The sequence below is a fragment of the Papilio xuthus genome, unplaced genomic scaffold, assembly GCF_000836235.2.
Source record: "Papilio xuthus unplaced genomic scaffold, Pxut_1.1 DF828952.1, whole genome shotgun sequence".
NCBI lineage: Eukaryota > Metazoa > Arthropoda > Insecta > Lepidoptera > Papilionidae > Papilio > Papilio xuthus.
The window spans coordinates 3,686,599-3,708,356 of NW_013529697.1; the positions used below are offsets into that span (position 1 = coordinate 3,686,599).

A 21,758-nucleotide genomic window follows, 5' to 3' on the forward strand; every position below is an offset into this window, starting at 1 on the left:
AAATAATCTTTGTCAGCATTACGCCATCTCACTTATGATTGAAAAGGAATTAAACGCTAAGAACTGCATCGTTCAACAGGTTTGTAAATCTTTCTAATATCACAAATGTTTAGATGTTTGTTTGAAGGTATCCCCAGGACGTCTGAGCACCGCGGACGTGAGCGAAAGCGTGCCCGTGGTCCCGTCCCGATGCGTTGGAGGACAGAGGGGTTTAGTGGGTATGCCTCCGCTATGGAGGAGAATCCCACATAACTACCGCGTCCCCCCCCGGGGCGCGGAGTTTGAATAAAGCATTCCCCTCTGAAAAAAAAGGACGTCTGAGCAGGTCCCGCTGAAATTTGACACAAATGTGCATAGTGCATGCAAATGACACAATGGACATAGTCTGAAAGAACATAGGCCACTAATTAAGTTTTTTTTTACTTCCGCGCGGATGGAGTCGTGGGCGAGAGCTATTTTAAATAAATCTTGCAACATAGTTATAAATTATTTATATGGATTAAATAGATACTAAGGGATGTTTCTATAATCTTTTTGATTTCAGGGTGATTTTAGAAGCCTTGTAAATTTCACCGATGTCGCGTACAAATTTTTCGGAAAATCTTTCTTCTATGGTGAATACATACTTAAAATTACGGTTATGTCGAAAAAGGGAAACATCCTGTGTATTACGTTAAATCAGATTTTCGAGAAGAAAAAAAATCCGTAAAAAAATTATATGGCAAAAATATTTTTGAAAAGTTAACTACGAGTACTGTCTACAAAATAATGATAAATAAAAAAAGAGAATAAAGTAAAATGAAAGATCATTTCGTATTAATAAATAAACTTATAATTATGAAATGCTTATTTTCTAATACTTTGTACTTTACTATATTAATATACTAAAATTAAACATTATTTTTCGGTGGATGCTTATTTAGGCAGTAATTTATAAAATTAATTACTGGTCCATAAAGGTTTCTTGATTTATTTTGTCATAAATCGAAATTATAATTACGTAAGTATAAAATTAATTTTATAATAACTGTAAAATTACTTTTTGTTGATAATGGTGAAGTTTGTTCATTCTTAATACTATTGTATATTTTTGCTTTCAAAACTAATACTCGTTATAAATAAAAAATATTTATAAATTATTGTTAATTAACATAAATAGCACCTTCATAAAAAATAATACTTATATAAAAATTACATTTTACACCTTTCTTAGTATTTTCAAAAATGTGAAATAGTTTTCTAATTCTAATAGTTTATCATATCTACGAACACCCTGTATTCAGTTTTTCTACAAAAATTACACAATTACCTTCTTTTATTTAAACTTTTTAGAATATCCATTTATGTAAACCTTAGCCAATATATTTTACAAAGACAGAAAAATAGGAAGAACTTTTTACTTATTTCTATAAAGAATAATGTTTCAAAGAACAAAACTTTCCATAGATATCATGAGATCAATCAAAAGTTGCAAATGTATATGAATTCATTTAATGTAAAGCGAATGCATTTGTACAGCAAATTAGACTAAAACAAAAACTGAAAAACGCTTTACTGAAAATGTTTTATCGGTTTAAATTTTAACATACCAAAAAGGTTTAATAATTAACAAAATTACTTTCGAGTAATTTTTGCACAACACTTCTACTGAAACATGTAATCATACTTCTCATTCTGATATTCTAATAAAATTGAGATGACAATACTTTTGCAGATTTGTTTCTACAGTTTATTCACGGTAATGAATTATTTCCTTCCGAAGGCAATAATCAAGCTGTAGTTAGCTCTTACACTCAAACCATCTGTATTATTGTTGACGCGGTCAATAAGTCGCATATCCCGTACCACCGTCAGGTAGTCCTCCATGAAATCCTCCTGCAGATCTCTTGGGATCTTGAAAGGGTTTACTGCTGATACCGCCTCTGTGGAAAAAGAGTTATAATCAGCAAAAGGAAAATGCAAATTACGAATAAAGAACGTGGAATTATGTGAATCTATAATTAGTACCAATTGAAAATTAATTATATTCCATTCCATTTATTCTGGAATTAATACAAATGGAATGAATTAAAGGAAATTATAAGCCGTAGACTATTTAAATAAAACGGCATAGTACTTATAACGGTGTCTGTGGAATATATTTTTTTATTTATTTTTTTATCGATCGTATATTTTTGAATGATAATATTGAAGAATATTACATTTACTTACTTTTAACAGCTTCGATGCTATCATAGATGAATGATCTCTCTTTCCGTTTTACTTCAACGTCACGGAAGCCGATCTCCTCCATCATAACTCTTATCTTTTTTTCTGGCTCCTGAAAATAAATTATTCGAAATTTAAATTCACATATCGAGTTATTTATGATTGAAAATTACCACAAAGTGACAAATGCTACTAAATTAACGTTGATTTAAGATGTCCTTCCACTGTTAGCTTCTCAGTTCACTTTACTTGGATATACAATCTAAGTATAACGCGACTTACTTGAGTGTCGTGGTACGGTGAGACGAAGCGGTCGACGTCATGCAGCCACGGCCGCCAGCGGGCGCTGCGAGCGAGCACGCGGTACACGTCAAACACGGGCATGTGCCCCAGAAATATTAGCAGGCAATCACCGCCCTCCACTAGCAAATCGAAAATGTTCCTGAATGCACATCTGGAAATAAAGAAAAACATAATATTATCTATTTCATGTCACAATAAGCGTAACAGTTTGATTGCTTTTATCTCGGTATTTACCAATTAGATTTAAAAAATCCTTTTTGATTAGGTTTGACTTCCGTAGGCGTTAATAACGATTTTTGATTAAGAAACTGTGGTATATTTTTTTCCTTGAAATGATTAAAACTGGAAAGGATGATGGTACCGTAAGAATTTGCGCAATACAATACCGTTTACACCTCGACACCTTTCCTAACAAATGCAATGAATACTCAATAAGGGTGATGTTAGGATGCAGTGTCAAAGACACGGGATGCATACGATATTCGTAATATTGACCGTACTTCATATGATTATTTGCGATTTAGAATATTGTTTAGATCGGTAACGACGCGAAATAATAAAAACGAAGTAAATCCTGTTTACTTAAACAAATCTTTGAATGTAAGTGGTGGCAACCATAACGTTTTGTTTGTGTGGAGAGAAAATAACAATAGTCGCAGAATATATTTTTTTCATGAAACTTATCACCTTTTCACCGTGACACATGTCTATTATCTTGGTAGGCAATATTCAGTCCACACGAGGCATAATTTTTATCGTAATTGAGATTGTGTATTTGTTACTTATTTTTTAATTAGTTTTTCGATTTTAGGATTAAATTTTTGTGACATTAAAAAATGTATGTTTACAATTAAAGTGCGCAAAATTAAAAAAAGTTTCTTCTATTGTATTATTAATTTAAATTACTTACTCTTGCCGCTTGATCCAATGCAGGGTGTAGAAAGAAAATGCGTGATCGAAACATTCTCTCAAGTCTCTCGGCAGCTCGCTCTCAATATCCATCACACGGAAGCAGTTGCGGCTGTTGGCGTGGTGTCTGTTAGCATGCTGGACCATATTCTTGCTGATATCGCATCCGATAAGTCTGCCGTAATTATTTGGTATATATCTTCTTAGTATATTAGACGTCACACTGCCGTCCCCACATCCTATATCTATTATCCGATCATTGTAGTTCCTCCATTTAATTTTAATCGCGTACTCTTCTAAGCATTCTACTGCATCTCTTTTTTGTAAGGTGTTACTCTTTTTGTATAATTCAGCGTCGTCGTTCATTTTGGCTCTATCAACGAATTGCTTTTGACGATCGCTTCTTTATTGGATATTTAAAAAAATCAAAATTTGTTTTTTAAATCGTATTTTTTTTGGGCGCGCGTGCGCTGGATCGCCGCGTTCGGCGCGGTTTCGGCGGGCAGTCACGGCAGGAGCGGGCACCGTATGTATTTATACAAGCCACCGACGCACCGGCGCGGCGTCGGCTTTTGCGCCGGTCCAGTGCCGAATCAGGATATATAGGATGTGCTGGATACACCTGAAAATTTAATTTGGTAATTAAAAAGCGTTGATCGAAACCCCGTCCCCATCAAAGCTGTGATATTTATTACGTCTTAAGAGCAGGACTTAACATTTAAAATAATTATCCTACTTTTTGTGAAAAAGCTTTAACGCAAAAGAAAATTTCAAAATATATTTGTGTAGCTCTGGTGAAATATATCTCCAAAGTAAATATAAATATCACAGCTTTCAAATAAAAATTTACACAAAGACTCAAACGAAATAAGTGAACATATAATTTGTTAATTTAAAGGATAATAATTTGAAAGCTCTTAAAGCTTTCAAATCAACAAAGCTTTAAACACTACGTATTTAAACTGTAGAGGTTTTATTGGACGTAATATGAAGATATTTCTAAATAAAGTGTGAACATCTTAAGAACAATGAAAATGCTATTTATCAACCTCACATATAGTGCAACGATATCATATACATGAGTGGCTATGAGTAGTGTCATAATGATTTATACAATGTTACTTAGGTTTTTTTTAGTTTTTCAGTCAAAGAAAATCGTATCTATTTTCTATAAATCATATCGGGAAAGTTACACAAATATTACAGTATACTGTTAAGTTGAGATAAAAAGGTGTATTTGTAACTACTACATCTTTTTTACTGTAAGAGTTCTATTTTGTAATGGTTGACATATTCGACCTCTATGGTAGGCAAGGACCTCTTTGGTAGGCAAGGAACTCTTTGGTTTACCGAAGGGGTTTGCACGAACGCGTACTTATAGTATTTTAATATTTTTGGTTAAATAAAATTTAAAGGATATGCAATTGAATTAAATTTATTAACTAACAAGCTGTTTTAATAGTAAACTATCCAAGTTCTATTTGATAAAGAACAAATGGAAAATTCTATTGTTTACCGGATGGAGTTTGAGGAAATATTGATTTCGTCATTTTAAAGACGTAGATATGAATGGAAAACCCATGATTGTGATCAGTACTGAGTGTTTTTCTTTTAGGCGTTTTGTTACAACAATGTAACTAAATTATTTCATGTACACATCCGAAAATAGAGTGGATTATCTGTTAGTTTGATCGTTGACTCGTTCCTTGTGCTTCGATGTTCTATTGTGATGTGGCCTTCATCTCAAACTATTTTTATTCTTTTCATTATTTAAGTTTCCAGCTACTTATGTACGTGTACTTGCTTAATATTGTGTTTTGACATCGCTCAGTTTATTATATATTTTGTTAGAAAGAGATCTGTAAAGTTTTTTTAACATAACATATGCAAATTTTTGGTAGATTATAAGTTTTTGTTCTTATCTGACTTAAGAAAAATATTAAAATCCAAGACTTGTAAAATATTAGTCTAAATCAGAAAGAAGTGGTGAAAGTAATGTCGCAAGAAGTTTAAGTCGAAATAGAGAGAGGTAAAGAGATAGTTTGTAATCTTAGTATTGACATATATTATCAGTATTGCTGTCAGAAAACGTAGAAAATCTATAAAATGTACGATAGTTAAAAATATGGGCAAACGAAAAAAAAATAGTTTTATGGTTTGGATTCTACATTTAAGAAAAAAAAGGTCAGGACAAAGCAACTTAAAGTTTTATGTCGATCATTTCTATCTTCGGAGATTTTCCCAGAGAACGGAAGTCTTGACTTCAAAGCAAAATACTAAATAAAAATCGAGTTTTGAAATCGTCGCCGAATCTGAAGTTAGGGATTATCATAAATAAATATAAGTGTATACATTTCTTTAAGATATTATTCGGTTGATAAATTAATTTTAAATTCAAATTACGGACCTTTTTTTTTTCTAATGTATGTTATAAAAGCATTGCGACAAAAGCCTAATAACTAAAAAAAAAAAAGAAAATGTCATGAAAAATAGTCATATTAAAATAATTTTAGTCACCCATGTCGCAACGTGAACGACAGATGACTAAAGTGGCGCCATGTTTATTATTTAAAGAATACAATTGTTATGTTAATCTCACGTAGATAATATTTCAGATTTAGTAACGTGTATGCCATTTTATTACTAAAATAAGCTTATACCTTAAGTCACCTTTGATATTTTGGTATGGGTATAGATTGGGCTTAAGTGAAGGCTAAACCCATTTATGTATTATAATTTAAATAATTTCAATGTATACCTTTACATAATATAAGCATTATTCAGTTAGAAATTTTGTCATTTTTATATCATAAGGGAAATGAGCAAGCGACCAGCTGAATTCGCTGAAATGGCGAAGCGACCACCATCTAAAATATCTAAAAGGCGGGAAGTAAAGAATTGGTCAATGTATTTGTAGGCTGCTCGTAGGCGCTGCTTACTTGACCCACGGTTGTTGAACGATTAACTTAATCCACGTGCTTGGGTCTTCGTAAAAGGAAAACATAAATCTTTGGAACTAAATTGAATTGTCGATACAAATCGTCTATTTGGTTATTACAATAATAGATATGATAGTTAATACTCTACGACTAACCTGAATTTACATACTGTCAAATCAATACGAGTATATTGCCGTGCGATATTGAAAATCACTGCAACTTTTTGCGACGGTCTCGAAAACAGGTAGCTAGGAACAAAATGTAAGCGAAGCATACCTGGGTACGAACCGCTATGCTCTTAACTGAAACCGCCGGGTTTCGAAGATTTACTGAGCTTTGTGAGCGAAGGGCCTAATCCTACGTAAGGACAAAAACTTTAATAATAAAAATTGTAGTGCCTACTTGGCCCGCGAATTAGTCCGCACAAAAAACCTTAATAAATAGCTTATGTATTCTTTCATACTATGTACTACATAGGTGCCGAATTTCATCAAGATCCGAGAAGTCGTTCAAGAGTCACCTTGTTGCAAACATCCATCCATCTATCCATCTATCCATTAAGATAAATGGAAATCTCTTATATTGAAGATATCAATTAGTAGTAGCAAGTACAGCTATTTTGTTATTTCAGTGTTTTCTTTTCGATGAGTCTATCAAATAAGTAAACCTAGAAAAGATAGAAACCTTTAATTTTTCCTACTGCCTTTTTCTCTAGTATCTCTTCCCTTCTTCTTCTTAACATCTTCCCATAACAATTCTAACCTTCACGCTTTTCACTTCGGTCTACCAAAAAACTTAATTCATCAAATATACGACAATCCATAATTGGTTATCGAAAAATTAATCCACGAAGTCTAAACCACTCAAGAATAAGTATATATATAAATGTAAGCGTGTTCAATCTTTGCTTAAATTTGGATTACGTGTACGACCTACCCATCATGACCTTAGTTACGTTAAACCGCCTGTACCTCGCGCACCATTACATACCGTCGCGTATTTATCGCGATTTATTGCAAATTCGTCTCTATAGCCATCCTTAATTTTATTATATCACTTTGTACAGCACATTGATAACGTAAGATCGTATGTGCAACAATAATTTAAAATAACATCAATTAAATTAATTATAAGGTCCTTATTCCCTGATGAAGGTAAATAATTCAACAACAATAAAGAAGTTTGAATTATAAATGTTGTGAACACATTTTCATTATAATATATGTGTATTAAGATTCAAATTCGTCTGTGCGTAATATAAAATTGTCATGCAGCTCACAAGTTTGGGCAGGATTCAGGTATTGACGATCTTCTTTGACCGACCACGAAAAAGTGCATTGCCCTGCGCCTGCGCCTGTGTCGGTGTCTACCTTTTTGTTATCGTTTGTTCGCGTCTCGGTATCTACACAGCTGTGTTAGGAGTCTTGACCTAGCCTAATGCGATTTGTATTGATGCCCCGATGTCCATTCAACGATGCAACTACTGACATACACGTGATATTGAATGAATAATGGCCTGAGAAAAATTATAGAAGTGATACATAGAGCAATGTCGTATCACTCTACATATAATGTTTATTAACCTTAGTATACTGAAAATAACATATAGCATTTTGTGTCTATATTTGGATTATATATGTTGTTCTTTTTCCTCAAAAATCTATAATCTATGAAATAATATGTCTTAGGTAATTTCTTTTGATTATCATAAGCATGCAATTTTTGGTACATTTCGCTTTGCTTATAAGTCGTTAGAGAGAAAGACACGATCGTTCTCGTCCAAAATTAAAGATATATAAATGCGGTTGCAATCCGAGGCGTTTTGGTAAAGTGCAACGTGCATAATCTAAACTTGAAATTCAAGGACGAAGTTAAAAACCCGACGAAAAAAATTCAAGGCGGTGCATCCATACGTTATATTGCAAGTGCACTGCACATACGGGTACCTGGATTACACTTGCTTGATACTTGAACATAAGAAATCGTTTCATACTGTATTTCGTACATACGAGTAATTTAACGTCATACATTCAAGTTTAAGTAACAAGCAAAATTCATGTCAATCGTTTTTAATCAGTTAACAGCTGTAATTCAAGTTCAAGTAAGTTTTGCAAAAGATACTTTAAATAATTTCTAAGCATATTTTGAAATTATTTAAAATACATTTATATTATATTTATTATTTATATTACAAATAAGATATTTTAGTATAATAGTTTGATGGATAATATTTTATTAAAGGTAATACAATTACTAAATACATTTTTCTAACCGTGAGCATCGCCGATATACGCTTACGAAAGGTTACACATCTGTTTATTTAATGATAATGAAAATTAATATATTATATATAATATGTTTTGGCGGTGAAACATTACGGTTACGTTTTTCCTAATTTTGGTGAACAATTTATTAATGATGTTTCATGAAAATCGATTAAAAACTCAAAGAATAATAAGAAGTTTGTTATTAAAGCACTTCGGTAGTATTAAAAGTTGGTATATTGCTTTAAAGTTTTATTATATTCTTTTCTTTTTGATTACTGTAATTATTTGAGGGGCAGGTTATGTTACCTTTCTCTTCGAAACACGACTGTTCCTGATTTAAATCCATTAAGATATTGACCTTATTCAAAACTTGGATAATTGAAATACTTTTTAAAAATTTAAAGTGCTTACATTTATCTAAATAAACAATTAACAAGCAGCAAAGTGAAGTGCTCTTATATGATTAAGATACGTATACGATTCATTCCTTCACAACAAGTAATATGTGAGAGAGAAAGTTAGTTTTTCTGGTAAATTGTAACAAATTAAAGTAGAATTTCTTGGAATGTAATATTAGTTTCATGTTTGTTTTATTAATTAGTAATTTAATATATCTATAGTTAACGTATGTTTTCATAAATAATGTTGAGTTAATAATAGTTGGTTATATGAATATTTGCACGACTTGAACATCTATCACGGATCCGCGTAGCAAGCTTTCCTTGCTACGTCTACGAATTAGCATTTCCGCTACGACTATTACTGGTAACGCTACGATCCTTTATATTATAATACCAACGTGTTTGATTGTTTTTATTCAAGTATCAAAACGACTGAGTATGTGTCGAGTGAGTCCGCAATGTCACCCCGCGCGGGTTCAACCGCCGAATGTTCGAGAGCAAAAGAAAGGGCTTGAATTTGGGGAAGTTTATTGTACTTGTATACCCGCTTGCACTCGACTCGTTATTTACTTGTAAGACTTCTTACATTGTAACGTCATTTATACACTTTGGATTTGATCATGTTGTGTTGATATGAATTTACATTATTTGTTTTATAATTTAATTGATAATTAATTCGATACATATGCGCTGCATTATGTATATACATAACTATAATATAAAGTATGGCTAGGATAAAAAAGATCTTTATAATATTTCTTACATCCATTCCTATTATTTAGTAGACAAAATTTTATGCATGATTTGTAGGCCAGTGGTTAATTGCTACAAAAGGATAAAAATAAATAAATTTTGTTGCATACAAGTGTCCTGTTTGTTAGAACAGTTTTATAATTATTCGATTTGATTCAAATTGCAGCCAAAATATTAGTATTCAAGTCTGTCGTTGAAGTAGGATGCCGTCTGCACAGTCTGTGTGCTCATGACCATTTTGATAATTGGGATAGTATGAACGAAAGTATCATGTCCCCTTTTGTACGAAAAATAGTAAATGAACGTGCTATTATACAGAGTTAACTACCTTGTAGTAAATAAAAAATTAAATGATGAATTGTAAGGGAATTGAAGGATGAAGAAATTACCTTATAATATAAGGTGTATGGCGATTCTCGTTACGCAATGATTTGTAAAGTACGATTGCTTATAATTTCAATGTCGTAAACAAATGTTAAAATTCATGTCCTGTACGTAATGAGTATCGTATACGCTTGGCATTATGGGTGGAGCTTATAGTTTGTTTAATTTATCTTAATAGATATAAAATACTTGTATCTATGAGAGAAAGTGTCACAAAACCGGAGCGCGGGCTACATATATTACACTAGTCGACATTTACTGATGAGATTTGGATGGTACTTTTAAGTTATAGTGCGCTGACCACCCAAGATGGCGATGTTATGGTGTTGATGATGAAATCGGGAAGGGAAAGTTAGAAAAAAGTCTATACAAAAACTGGTTACTAGCTGCCCACTGCTCGTACTTTTCTATAACACTTACTATATAATACTTTAATTTTTAATGGAGAAAGCAGTCGACCTTGCTGTAACATTTGATCTAATCCATCGAGGTCAGGAAATCCAACGCTTACGTAGGAACATACCTCGAATTGTTGGGACATGAATCGTAAGAGTAATGACATGTGTTTGTTTGAACGAGTTTGTTATAGTTACTATATGTTTTTGTTTTAATTACTTTTTAAAATTATTTACACTCCTAAATATGTTCAAAATTATTCAATGTGTGATAATGCTTAAACTAAAAGAAAAGTTTATTTTAGTGGCCACAATCTTTCACTTATAATTTATTGCAAAAAAAAATCGTACTTTCGTCCTCTCCCAACCAGTTACTGAGTGCATTGCCCCAGGGACATTATACCCAAATTTTGAATTGATATGTTTACTCTTTCTCGCAAACGTGTTGCGTCCATTTGTAAGACAGAGCCGGAAATACAGAAGCAATTTGTTTAGGCGCGATCGTTGAATTGACCGCGCATTGCGTACCACTGGCCCAGACCTTAAGGCAGGTTATGTTTGAGGTCACCAGTTGAGTCAGTTGTGGTAGGATTAGAAAAGTAAATAAATAAATAAAAAACTAAACCTTATGGTTCTATAAATTTTATCGAATTTATATAAGTTAAAATCATTTAGAAAATTAAACGTATAGTTTTTCTTCATATGTAAATATTCACTTCATTTAATTTAAATATGTTCCTCGTAAGTAGGGTTGGCAAAAGGTAAGCGGTTGGCCGTAAAAAATAAGTCAAAACTTTAAAATTTTGGTCTTACTCTGTCTGTCTGTATGTCTGACCGGCAGGCTGATGCACGCTAATTTATTAGGCTACATTTTTTTAATTCTGCAGACGAAGTCAAGGGCGATCGCTAGTTTGTAAATCACAAGAAATATTTAACATTTAGATAATATTATAATTACAACTTATAAATTTTAAATATTCCAACGTATTGAATATGCCGCCATCTGTATGTCACTAGTGGAATTAACATCACTTCATCAACTTCTGGGATAAAAGTATTTCAAAACTATAATAGGTGGCGCTAAAAAATTATAAAATAAATAACAATTTAATTAAAATGAAACCAAAACGATGATTATTTGTAGTTTAGGGATCATAGGATCCCTCGATAAGCTTATAGTACTCGTAGGTAAATTAATCTGTTAGTGAAAATAACATGACTGGAAAGCGAACCTGAACCACAGCAAATCTGTACCAAAGCGTACCAGATAATAATATGAACCGTACAATACAATTTGTTAATGGTTTATTCAGTTTTAAAACCTAGAACTTAATATAAAGCAAGCTCTGTGTTCTATTTTCGCCTCAATATATCTCTCGCTGTTTCGCTTCGGTTTCGGTTCGCTTTCGCATCTGTGTAGTATAGTCCTTATCTATACTATATAATCGTTTGTTAAGAAAAACAAAATAAATAGACAAGAATGTATTATTGTATATTTATGACATTATATGAGATATCGGTTCCGGTACGCAGTTCGATCAAATCAATTGCAACTCGTTATACGATGTCGACGGGTTAACTGGTAGATCATACAATGTCATATAGCGCAATATATCATACGAATACGAATGAATAAGGAAAAAATATCGTAACAGGAAAATAATTTTCTCTTTCTTAGAATCCTTATTTTATCTTACTAATTTTATAAATGCGTTAGATGAATGTTTGTTACAAGGTATCTCCAGAACGGCTGTATGTATCATGCTGAAATTTCGCATACATATAGAAAGAACATAGTCCGGTAGAACACATAGACTACTAATTAAGATTTTTTTAATACAGTGCGGACGGAGTCGCGGGCGACATCTAGTTCGTTAATAAAAACTGGTATCTAAGAGTCATAGAAACAGAAAAAAGAGACAGAGGTTGATATTTATTTTGTGTGAGAGTAATAAAAGAGCTTTAATAAAATGATCCCTATAAAATTGTGCACTAAGTATTAAAATTAAAATAAAAGTAACGACAGAAATCCATTAAGTCTCATAGCCGGGCAAGCGATATTATTTACCTAGATATAAATACCTTTACTATACTAGGATATACTTATAGGACATATAAAAAATATACAAAAAGCTTTCGTAAGAATAAGCGGGACGGAGTACGGATCTTATTTTTCTCGCGGACTTTTCAGTCGCTCCGGGGAGGTGGAGGCGAAGCGCTAGGGTGTGGGTATGGAGGTGCCTCCACCTCCCACTGCAATAATACTGCGTCACTATTTTGCGCCATTACCTACACTCGCTTCTCATTCTATAAGTAGTGTTGCCACTATAACGTAACTGGAATATTATTAACATAATTTTGTATTAATGTTTAATTAATTTTGAATCGTTTTCATTCTTTTTTTTATTTTAAAGTTGATTCGAAATTTTCCAATAATTTTATTTCAGTAACAAATAACTTTTTAATTTAACAATAACTTTGCATTTTAATGCTACAAAGCGACAAAGGGATAAGATTTATTACTACTGAAGTATTTGGATTTAATTATTGTCTAGGATTTTAGAAAACGCAAAACTACAGCATTATGCATATTAGATTCCATTATTAACCTTTAAAAAGTTATTAGATAAACCCACCACAATTCTCTATATAGACCTTAATAGTAATATAAATCATGTAAGTTTTTCAAAAAAAGAACACAACAGGAATAACTTATGATTTTTTAAATTACCATCAGCTTTAAAGGAAAAAATAAAGCAGCCATAGATTGTACGTAGTTAAATATGTATGTGTCGGTTTACGTGCTACGTGGCAGCTTTCGAGTAGTAACGTAATGTGAAGTTCTCCTTTATAATACACAACGTGGCATCGTTTCGACACTTAGCAGGCTTTAGGTACGCGAATGCAAATTAATAAACAATGTACAAGACGTTTATAACGTAGAGTAATATATATATATGAATTCGAAATATAAATGTCTTGTCTATAGTATACTTAAATGTATAAATAAAAAAAAGAATAAAGAAATTCGGGTAAGTTACAACTCACGGTTGAAGCTTTGATTGAAAATTCGTCCCCACGTAGCATAGAACCAGGAGACGGGCATATGTTACTTTTTCAGTTTTTATTTTTAATTCTGCGCGTATGGAGTCGCAGGCAAAAGCTAGTATTTGATAAATGATATAGTGTACCGACCTGATTAGAAGTGAGAAAATGAAGTTTGATATAAAATTTTACCCCTATAAGGTATCGGATAAGCGGCATATCATGTAATAATTAGTACCTTCCTTACATTTTCTTTCTTTCTTGATAATATAGCGGCTTATATATTTATTATATAGCATATTATAAGCATACTTAACATCACTACATTGAAGAATGTTTGTGATTCGTTAGTCCTTTTATATCTGTCGTAGTCTTAAGAATTTAATAACCCGTGGTATTTGTGTTGCTTAACTGAACTTATGCAGATAATTGAATTTATTAACTGTTCTGTTATTTTATCATAATAAAAAAGACGGAGGGAAGTAACATTTTTACCAAACATCATATTAAATATATAATTTTATCAAAAAACTCTCATTATTGTCTTTTTTTACCAAAGGTTGATCGTGACTGGAACTCTCTGAATGCCTGGTTAGTAATAATTTAGTAAAACAATAGACTATCTAACGCTGACCACTGCGGTTAAATTGTGCTCGTATTATTCATAATCGATACATAGCAGTTTTAATTCTACTGCACTCAATACCGCTAGCCACTCGCCACTCGCTACTCGCCAGCCGCCACTCGCCACTCGCCACTCGTATACCACTAACGTAATCATCGCGTAATTATATTTTAAAAACAAACTCATAGCACTGATATGTTTTATATGCATTACGAATCGTTATCGTTTTAAAAGAAATCGATAGTTTTAGCGATTTAAAAATAACGTAAAAAAAGTTTTATCCGCAAGTTTATTGAAACTCAATAACAGTCAGTATTCAATTACAAAAGCATTTTCAAAGATAATAAAATAAATGGTCATGTTAATATATTACTATTGAATCCAGTTTAATATAATCAAAATTATAACCAATCGACCAAAGATTAACAAGAACTATCACTACTGAACAAAACATTTCTCGTCAGAATTTGTAGACAATATTTGCCAAACAATATGACATCAAGTGATGACGCCAGTATAAAAGCGCCAACTAGTAGCAAACAATGTTAGCCTTTAATAAAACTCCATGAATAGTTATACATAAGCAGACTGGAAATGCAACTATCTGGTCTGAGGACACCTCAACATACCTCTGCAGATATAGGCTTGGAGACACAATGTATTCACCACTAAATGAGTTTTGAAACAATCTCAAAGTGAATGACGTTTTCCATTGCACCATTTGTTCCCGAGATTCAAAACGAGTGTTTCGTGGACGGCAATGTATAGCCGGGTGGACGTCCGACGGGTTTGCTCGGCTGTGGGTAGGTGTTTATTGTAGGGGGGTGGGTGTGAGGCGACGGTCCTTTGATTCTGGCGAGATTAAACGTGCGGCAGACGGTGGCGCCTCTATCGATTGTTGTTGTAATTACAACGCTATCCTCGCCCAGTCGCAAATGAAATTGTTCCGGAGAGTGCCTGCTATGGATGCCGATGTGTTATTACATTTCTAGGCGGCATATGTTGGAACATTTTGTACCACATATTACGGCAACTTATGGAACATACACCGCTGAAGCATTTTAATTAATAACCCACCTATGCAACGGGGCGAGCTCCTTACTGCAATATTCGTTATTAAAATCTTAATTAGTTTAAATTAAATTGACCAGATTTATGTATGCCTTTTAATAGGCAGCATTATTACATATTTCTGTTTTAGCACAATTAATTTGGTTATCAATAAGTATCGGCTATGAGTGGTCAAACGTGAGATGTAGTGAGATAGCGCCATTTTCCCCAAAGTAGGTGGTAATAGCTAGGCGACACTAGAGTGAAAAAGATTTTTTTTGTCACCTTTTACGGTCCTAAATAAAACGGCCAGTATTTTACGTTTATATGATATTACCAGGTTACGATACATTTAAAAATGGTTTCCTAAAATCTCAATTGCGTACTTAAAATACTTTTACAAAAACAAAACAAAGGCAATTAAAATTTTGAACATGGCATCTTATACAAATAATACTTTTTCAGTGGTTGTAACAAAGAAGTAAATTAGTACGAAATTCAAACAGAATACAAAGAGAATGATACAAAGGATATTAGGAACAGAGCTTAGGTACATTAGATACGTTTACGGCACAAACGTAAACGTATAGGGGCGGGAGGGCTGCGTATTCCGACCACAAATCCACATTCGAATTCGAAATACGAATGAGAACGGAGAGAGCAGTCCAATAAAACATTCGTAGCTGGCAACGTAGCTACGTGTACGTAACGTAGCCGCCCCGCGACGCATGCGTACCGCGGCAGAACAAACGGACAGTTCCAATTTCAATTGTAGAAAGAAAAAAAATAACCAATTCGAAATGGAGAAGGCTTCGCGGCGACCAATCGCAACGCGTACAGTCGTAATGCCGACTGTGTAGGCGGGGCGAGTGATATCTAGCATTGGAATGTGCCTCGTATTTGTTTTGCTGGATGCGGAGGCTTTATTGCTGGGTGTTTGAGCCTTTTTCCCCTTGAGGTATCGGGCGGCGGAAAGCTCGGTACGGTTTTGGGTAGAGTCATTTCACATTATGTGCGAATCCTTCGAAGCCTACGAATAAGTGACCTATATAATATATATGTCCTTTTAAGCCTTCTAGGAATTGCCAAATAAAGGAAATAAAAATGAACTGAATAGTATGCATACATGCACTGGTTGTTGGTATGTAGTATTATAAGGATATTTTATTAAGGAAGAAAACACAATTAAAAAGAAAAACAAAATCTGTCGCAATGTACTGATAGAAGAAAACAAAGACTTGAGCAGTAATGGTATTAAACAGTGTCTCTCCATTTATATAAAACTGTGAGTATTGATTTTTCGATAGGGAAAAAACGAAGGCAACGATCTATGCAGATCTGAAGTGCTCTCGGCACATCAGATGGCACCGGCGGGGCCTCCGCAGACAATCGAACACCTCCCCCCACTGGAGGTCGGGGAGCACCACAGATTATGTACCTATTGCTTTCAGGAACCGAAAACAACTTTCAGTGATTTTAACGAAAAATTCAGCAATCAACATTTCTTTGTTAAAATATTTATTACACTAATACGTTCAGGGGTTTTACTTCTTGTTTTTTTGGAATTTAAAGAAATTAAAAAAAAATGTTAATAATTTCTTTGCAAAGCACACACCACACAATTATCGTATTAGTGTATGCCATTTAATAAAAGATCTTATCCAACTGTTTCGTTTAATTAGATCAGTGAGAAAGAACGTATCTAGAAGTTGCTTTATCTTTGCCGATATCGACCCGGCGGCGGCGACTTCCCATTCTCGAAGTAAAACACGGCGGGAAGGAAACCGCGGGATAAACCGCCCCCCGCCGCCCCCCAGGGCCTCCATAGCGCCCACACCCCGCACCCAACTCCCGACCCGATCTTTACGTTTCAGGAATAAATATTTCAGAGCGTGTGCTTCGAAAGTTAAAGTTATGTATCGCCCAGCGGCGGTAACAATCCGAGAACTAACGAAACGGTAACACTTTTATATAAAGTTCTTATAACGCCTTCTACCCACAATATTTATAATAGATGTAGATATTTATAAAAATGTAAGATTTTTTACATAGCACTTTACTACTACTTTTTAATTTAGGAAAAACATAACCTAATTTTTTTTAAACTAGATAAGTCTTGTAAGACCCAAAAAATATTCCGAGAAAGGTGAAATTAAATTTCTAAAAAGTTATGTAATTTAATTTAAGAGTGGTGAAACTGTATTTTCGATACTAGTGTAAATTATTAAAAAGTTATTAATAACATAAAAATAAAAATGTTTTAAGAAATACAAAGTCAATCAGAAGAAAGTTAATAGAATTTTTCTTTAATAAAAAAGAGGTATCGAGGCCCGAAGTTACGTCTATTTACAATTTACTCGTTTACCCAATTCAATGTTATCGTCCATCCCGACTTAATCAAAACTTTTCCCTTGACTCAGCTTAAAAAAAGATGTTTCTTTGTTTTTAGAAAAGTCGTTTAAGATACATTAACAAAACAAAATGTAAAAAAAATATATTTTCTGGCAGAATACCTATATTGTTGTTAAATTTGATAGGATCACAACAGAATAGGTAGGTAGGAATAGGTTTACTAAAGTTCAATAAGCAGAGCGAAGTCGCGTGACAATAATAGACTATTTTGGCAAAACGCTAAGCATGCAACTACAGCCAAATTTTTCACAAGCAAGCAACAAGTGGGTTCCTCCATCGACAACTTAACACAAAATACTAAACCCTATTCCAGCCTATGTTACAAATTGTTTGAGTTTCACGAATTAAAAAAGTTCAACAAAAAAAAATAATACTTAGTTTTTTATTTGATAACTATCTGACTGAATTCACTTACTGAAAGTAATTTTTAAGAAAAAATTCATGTAAAATTTTTCAGTATTGAACCCATAATCTATATCATAAAAGTTATTACTCACTAACCACTGCTCAATATTTTCACACATTTACAAAATATACCTAATACATACCCTGTTTGTGACGTGTTGGTGAAATCTTCGATCTTCCTTTCTTACAGAAAATTAAACACAAAATTTTAGATCTTGAAAACTTTTTAGATTTCACGTAACACGACCAGGAGTGAAAATGAAATGAATGGTGGTTGATGAAAATTTTGTATTTATACATTAAGGAAATAACGATCTACTACGACCACAGTAAATCTGATTGTTACGTAGTTACTACGTTTTACGTTACGCGTTTACGTTGATGTAGTTTTGGAGACGTCAGAGCTACGACACTTTACACCAAAGTGTTATGATGAATAACAATTTTAGGGTAAGATATTTATTTAATACTTAATGTTTACTTTTGCTTTTACTAATATTATAAATGCGAAAGTTTAGATGAATGTTTGCTAGAAGGTATCAACGGAACGGCTGAAGGGATCTAGATGGTATTTGGCAAGAACACATAGACTATTAATTAAGTTTTTAATGCCGCGCGTGCGGAGTCACGGGCGACAGCTAGTTATATTATAATAGGAGAGCCGATGACGTCGCGAAAAATAAACGTTTAATTTCTACAGGGTAGGACAATTTAAAATTATAAGTTTGCGTTACCATTACAAACGTACGATTTACTAAATTTGTTAATTTCAATTACAAAATTACATTTTCAAAAGAGAAACATTAATTTTTTCGTATAAATGAGATGACATTTTAGTTCGTTTAACTTGTAAATGTACACTGCACGGAATTAGTAAACATTAACATAACTTGCTGGGTCTTACTAAACTTGGCGAAACTTCTAAAGACTAGTTAAAAGTTTATGTTTGACATCGTTCGAATTGAAATTTCTGTATATGAACAAAGTGTTTCTATAAACTGTTAAAGCAAACTATTCATCACCATTACTGATTCAGGTTCGAACAAAAGTTTGTTTGAAGTTTGGACAAACATTAGATATAATTTGTACAACGTAATATAAGGCAAAGCATGTTAAGTACGATGTACGATTTCATTTGTTGCAGCCTTGGCAACACTACTCTCGCTTCTTCTATATATCAATATTTTTACGTGTGCTCTTTACTATAAAGTTTTCTCATGTGTGTAACGAATAAACTTAAAAACTACTAAACTGATTTTCAAAATTCTTTTATCAATAGAATGCTCGGTTATCCCTGAGTAACATAGACTTTTTTTTACATTATTGTAATATGATTTCAAATATAAATATCCCCCTTAAGAAACCGATAGCGTAGTTAAATACTAGTATTCGATTTGTGGTATGTGAAGAAATATGTTTACCAAATGTGCATTGCAACAGTAATGTTCGTAGTAAATAATTTTAACAACCGTTTGCCTACGTAAGACGGCGAATGTCATTTCGCACGGTGTATCACGTCACCACGGCTTTACGATTCGAACGCAATCCCGTGGCCGTTCGTGCCGATGCTTGAATAAGGTTGGTCATGGTTAAGGTTAAATTAGTTACGCTAACGGTGAACGGACTGATTAGTAACCACGTGTTGATATTTATTTTAAGATACTTAAGGTTAATTAATTTAATTGGCATGGTATAACTAATTAGATTACTGATGAACATATTATAAGGTATCCATAAGATATTGTGTTCTGAGTATTCCTCAGTTAAATTCCATTGAAGATAATTGTTATTCAATTGCTTCAATGGTATGGATTAGATGATTATTTTATTTTTAATCGAACGTAAGTGTCCACTTTGTTGTTATTTTCTCTATATTTTTCCATTGAACAACATGTTTTGTTTGTATGTGCATTCCATACTATAATTCATTGGCCTTGGAAATTGTATCTACGAGTAGATCATATCTCAGTTGACGGAATCTATTTGTACGTCGTATTGTAAGAAATACGATTCTACGTTTGTTCTTATTCAAATGTTAAATATGCCATTTCAATGTTATTACACGCAACAGCAATGTTGTTTTTTGTGATTCATTGTTATCAAAACTATAACGCGTAATCTATATTATATAATTACGTTTATTATAATATAATTTTGTTTTAGATTAAGGTTTTGTTATTATTTCAATTTCATTATACACTAGCTGTCGCCCGCGACTCTATCCGCGTGGAATTAAAGAAAAACTCAATTACTAGCCTTTGTGTTTTTGAAGACTGTGTTCTTTTTACATCTATGCCAAATTTCAGCTAGATCCGTGCAACCGTTCTGGAGCTACCTTCAAACACACATCCATCCATCCATCCATCAATCTAAACATTCGCATTTATTGACAAACCGTGGGTTTCTGAGACCAAAATCTCCGTTTAAAAATATTTTACCGATTGGTTTTCGTGACGTCATTTCTTAAAACACGTATAGATGATATCTAAATATTTAATTAATTTAATTGTAATTTACAAAATTCATGTATTGGAGATTTAATATTTGTTATTTTACCGTACGAATCTGTGTCAACTCATTTTTATAGAGCGTGAAATGTGTTTTTTTCAGGTTGGTAAAGTTTTTGGTGATTGTTTCTCAACGTTAAATATGTTTACAAAAGTTAAAATTAACGATTGTATAAATATTAATTATTTATAGAATTTTACGTGTTTTATTTTATACTTCATGTAAATTTTGGTAAAAAAATATAGACAGTATAATGAGTTTAAGAATAACAAGACAATGACAAGACTGTGGATAGAAAATGTCGATTTAAAACTAGATAAAATTTAACATAAATATAAAAAAACTATAATATAATAATACTTACCTACATATTTTGAATCCATTTTCAATATTCACTTTTACAAATTCACACGAGGCAACACTATTTTAACATTTTTTTATTTATATCATTGTATGAGAACAGTGAACGAGGAAGTAAACGACCGTCGTCCCTAGGTCAGTTACGAACTGTGCCTTGTCATCTAGACATCACACAGTTACTATTTTTAAGATAAGTTATTAGTTGATTACTGGAATAACTGCCGGTTGTAATCGCTAGTTTATTCTTATAACAAGACTAGCGGACGCCCGCGTGTTTATGTCCCTAGAAAAAAGTGACTTATAATATTACCACGTATATCAGTTACATTTCCGTTATGGTCTCTTTAAAATTGTCCAACCATTCTGGAGATTGCCTGTAGCACACGCAGAGACAAACAGACAGACAAATATTTTACAAATTGGGTTTTCGTTATAAGCAGCGAATACATCATGTGTACGAAATATGTTTTTTTGATGTTACGTACGGAAATTCCAATTTTATTAATCTGTATAGTAAATAGGTAGATTAAATGTACACCATTCAATCGAGTTAGTTTAATAGTTATATATTTAGATATCTAGATAAAATAGTTTAGTTAAAAAGTCTGTGTTGATTTTGGTTAATAAATTGCTTACTTTTGTAACATGTAACATTTTTAGGTATATAAAATCTGTATTGCTATAAGTCGTAAATTTTATTTTCAAACCCCTTAATTCATCGCTGCTTTTGCACAGTCATCACAGCGGTTAAGCGACATGTATGTTAGTACAAAAATAAATAGAAAAAGGTAAAG

General features: G+C 32.8%; 1 protein-coding gene across 3 annotated transcripts; it reads right to left on the reverse strand.

Annotated features, from left to right (window-relative positions):
• Window positions 1-1,571: 1,571 nt before the first annotated feature.
• On the reverse strand, window positions 1,572-21,041 carry LOC106127862 (juvenile hormone acid methyltransferase). Of its 3 annotated transcripts, none has more exons than XM_013326149.1 (5): window positions 20,969-21,041; window positions 3,422-4,042; window positions 2,491-2,662; window positions 2,212-2,320; window positions 1,747-1,922 (listed from the first exon to the last, which is right to left on the reverse strand). In XM_013326149.1, exons 2-5 carry the CDS (start codon window positions 3,784-3,786, stop codon window positions 1,747-1,749), a joined length of 822 nt encoding a protein of 273 aa, XP_013181603.1. In that variant the 5' UTR covers window positions 3,787-4,042; window positions 20,969-21,041. The 3 variants fall into 3 exon arrangements, with proteins under 3 accessions (XP_013181604.1, XP_013181603.1, XP_013181602.1); XM_013326148.1 differs by lacking the exon at window positions 20,969-21,041 and adding an exon at window positions 18,240-18,313; XM_013326150.1 differs by lacking the exon at window positions 20,969-21,041 and having other exon boundaries at window positions 1,572-1,922; window positions 3,422-3,786.
• Window positions 21,042-21,758: the final 717 nt, after the last annotated feature.

What these genes read in the sequence shown, in the direction of transcription:
- LOC106127862 (XM_013326150.1), bottom strand. Translation starts at nt 3,786, where the DNA reads ATGAACGACGACGCTGAATTATACAAAAAGAGTAACACCTTACAAAAA. An exon ending in CACCGTACCACGACACTCAA is followed by an intron (nt 2,321 to 2,490) that starts GTAAGTCGCGTT and finishes ATTTATTTTCAG; the next exon opens with GAGCCAGAAAAAAAGATAAG. An exon ending in TAGCATCGAAGCTGTTAAAA is followed by an intron (nt 1,923 to 2,211) that starts GTAAGTAAATGT and finishes CTTTTTCCACAG; the next exon opens with AGGCGGTATCAGCAGTAAAC.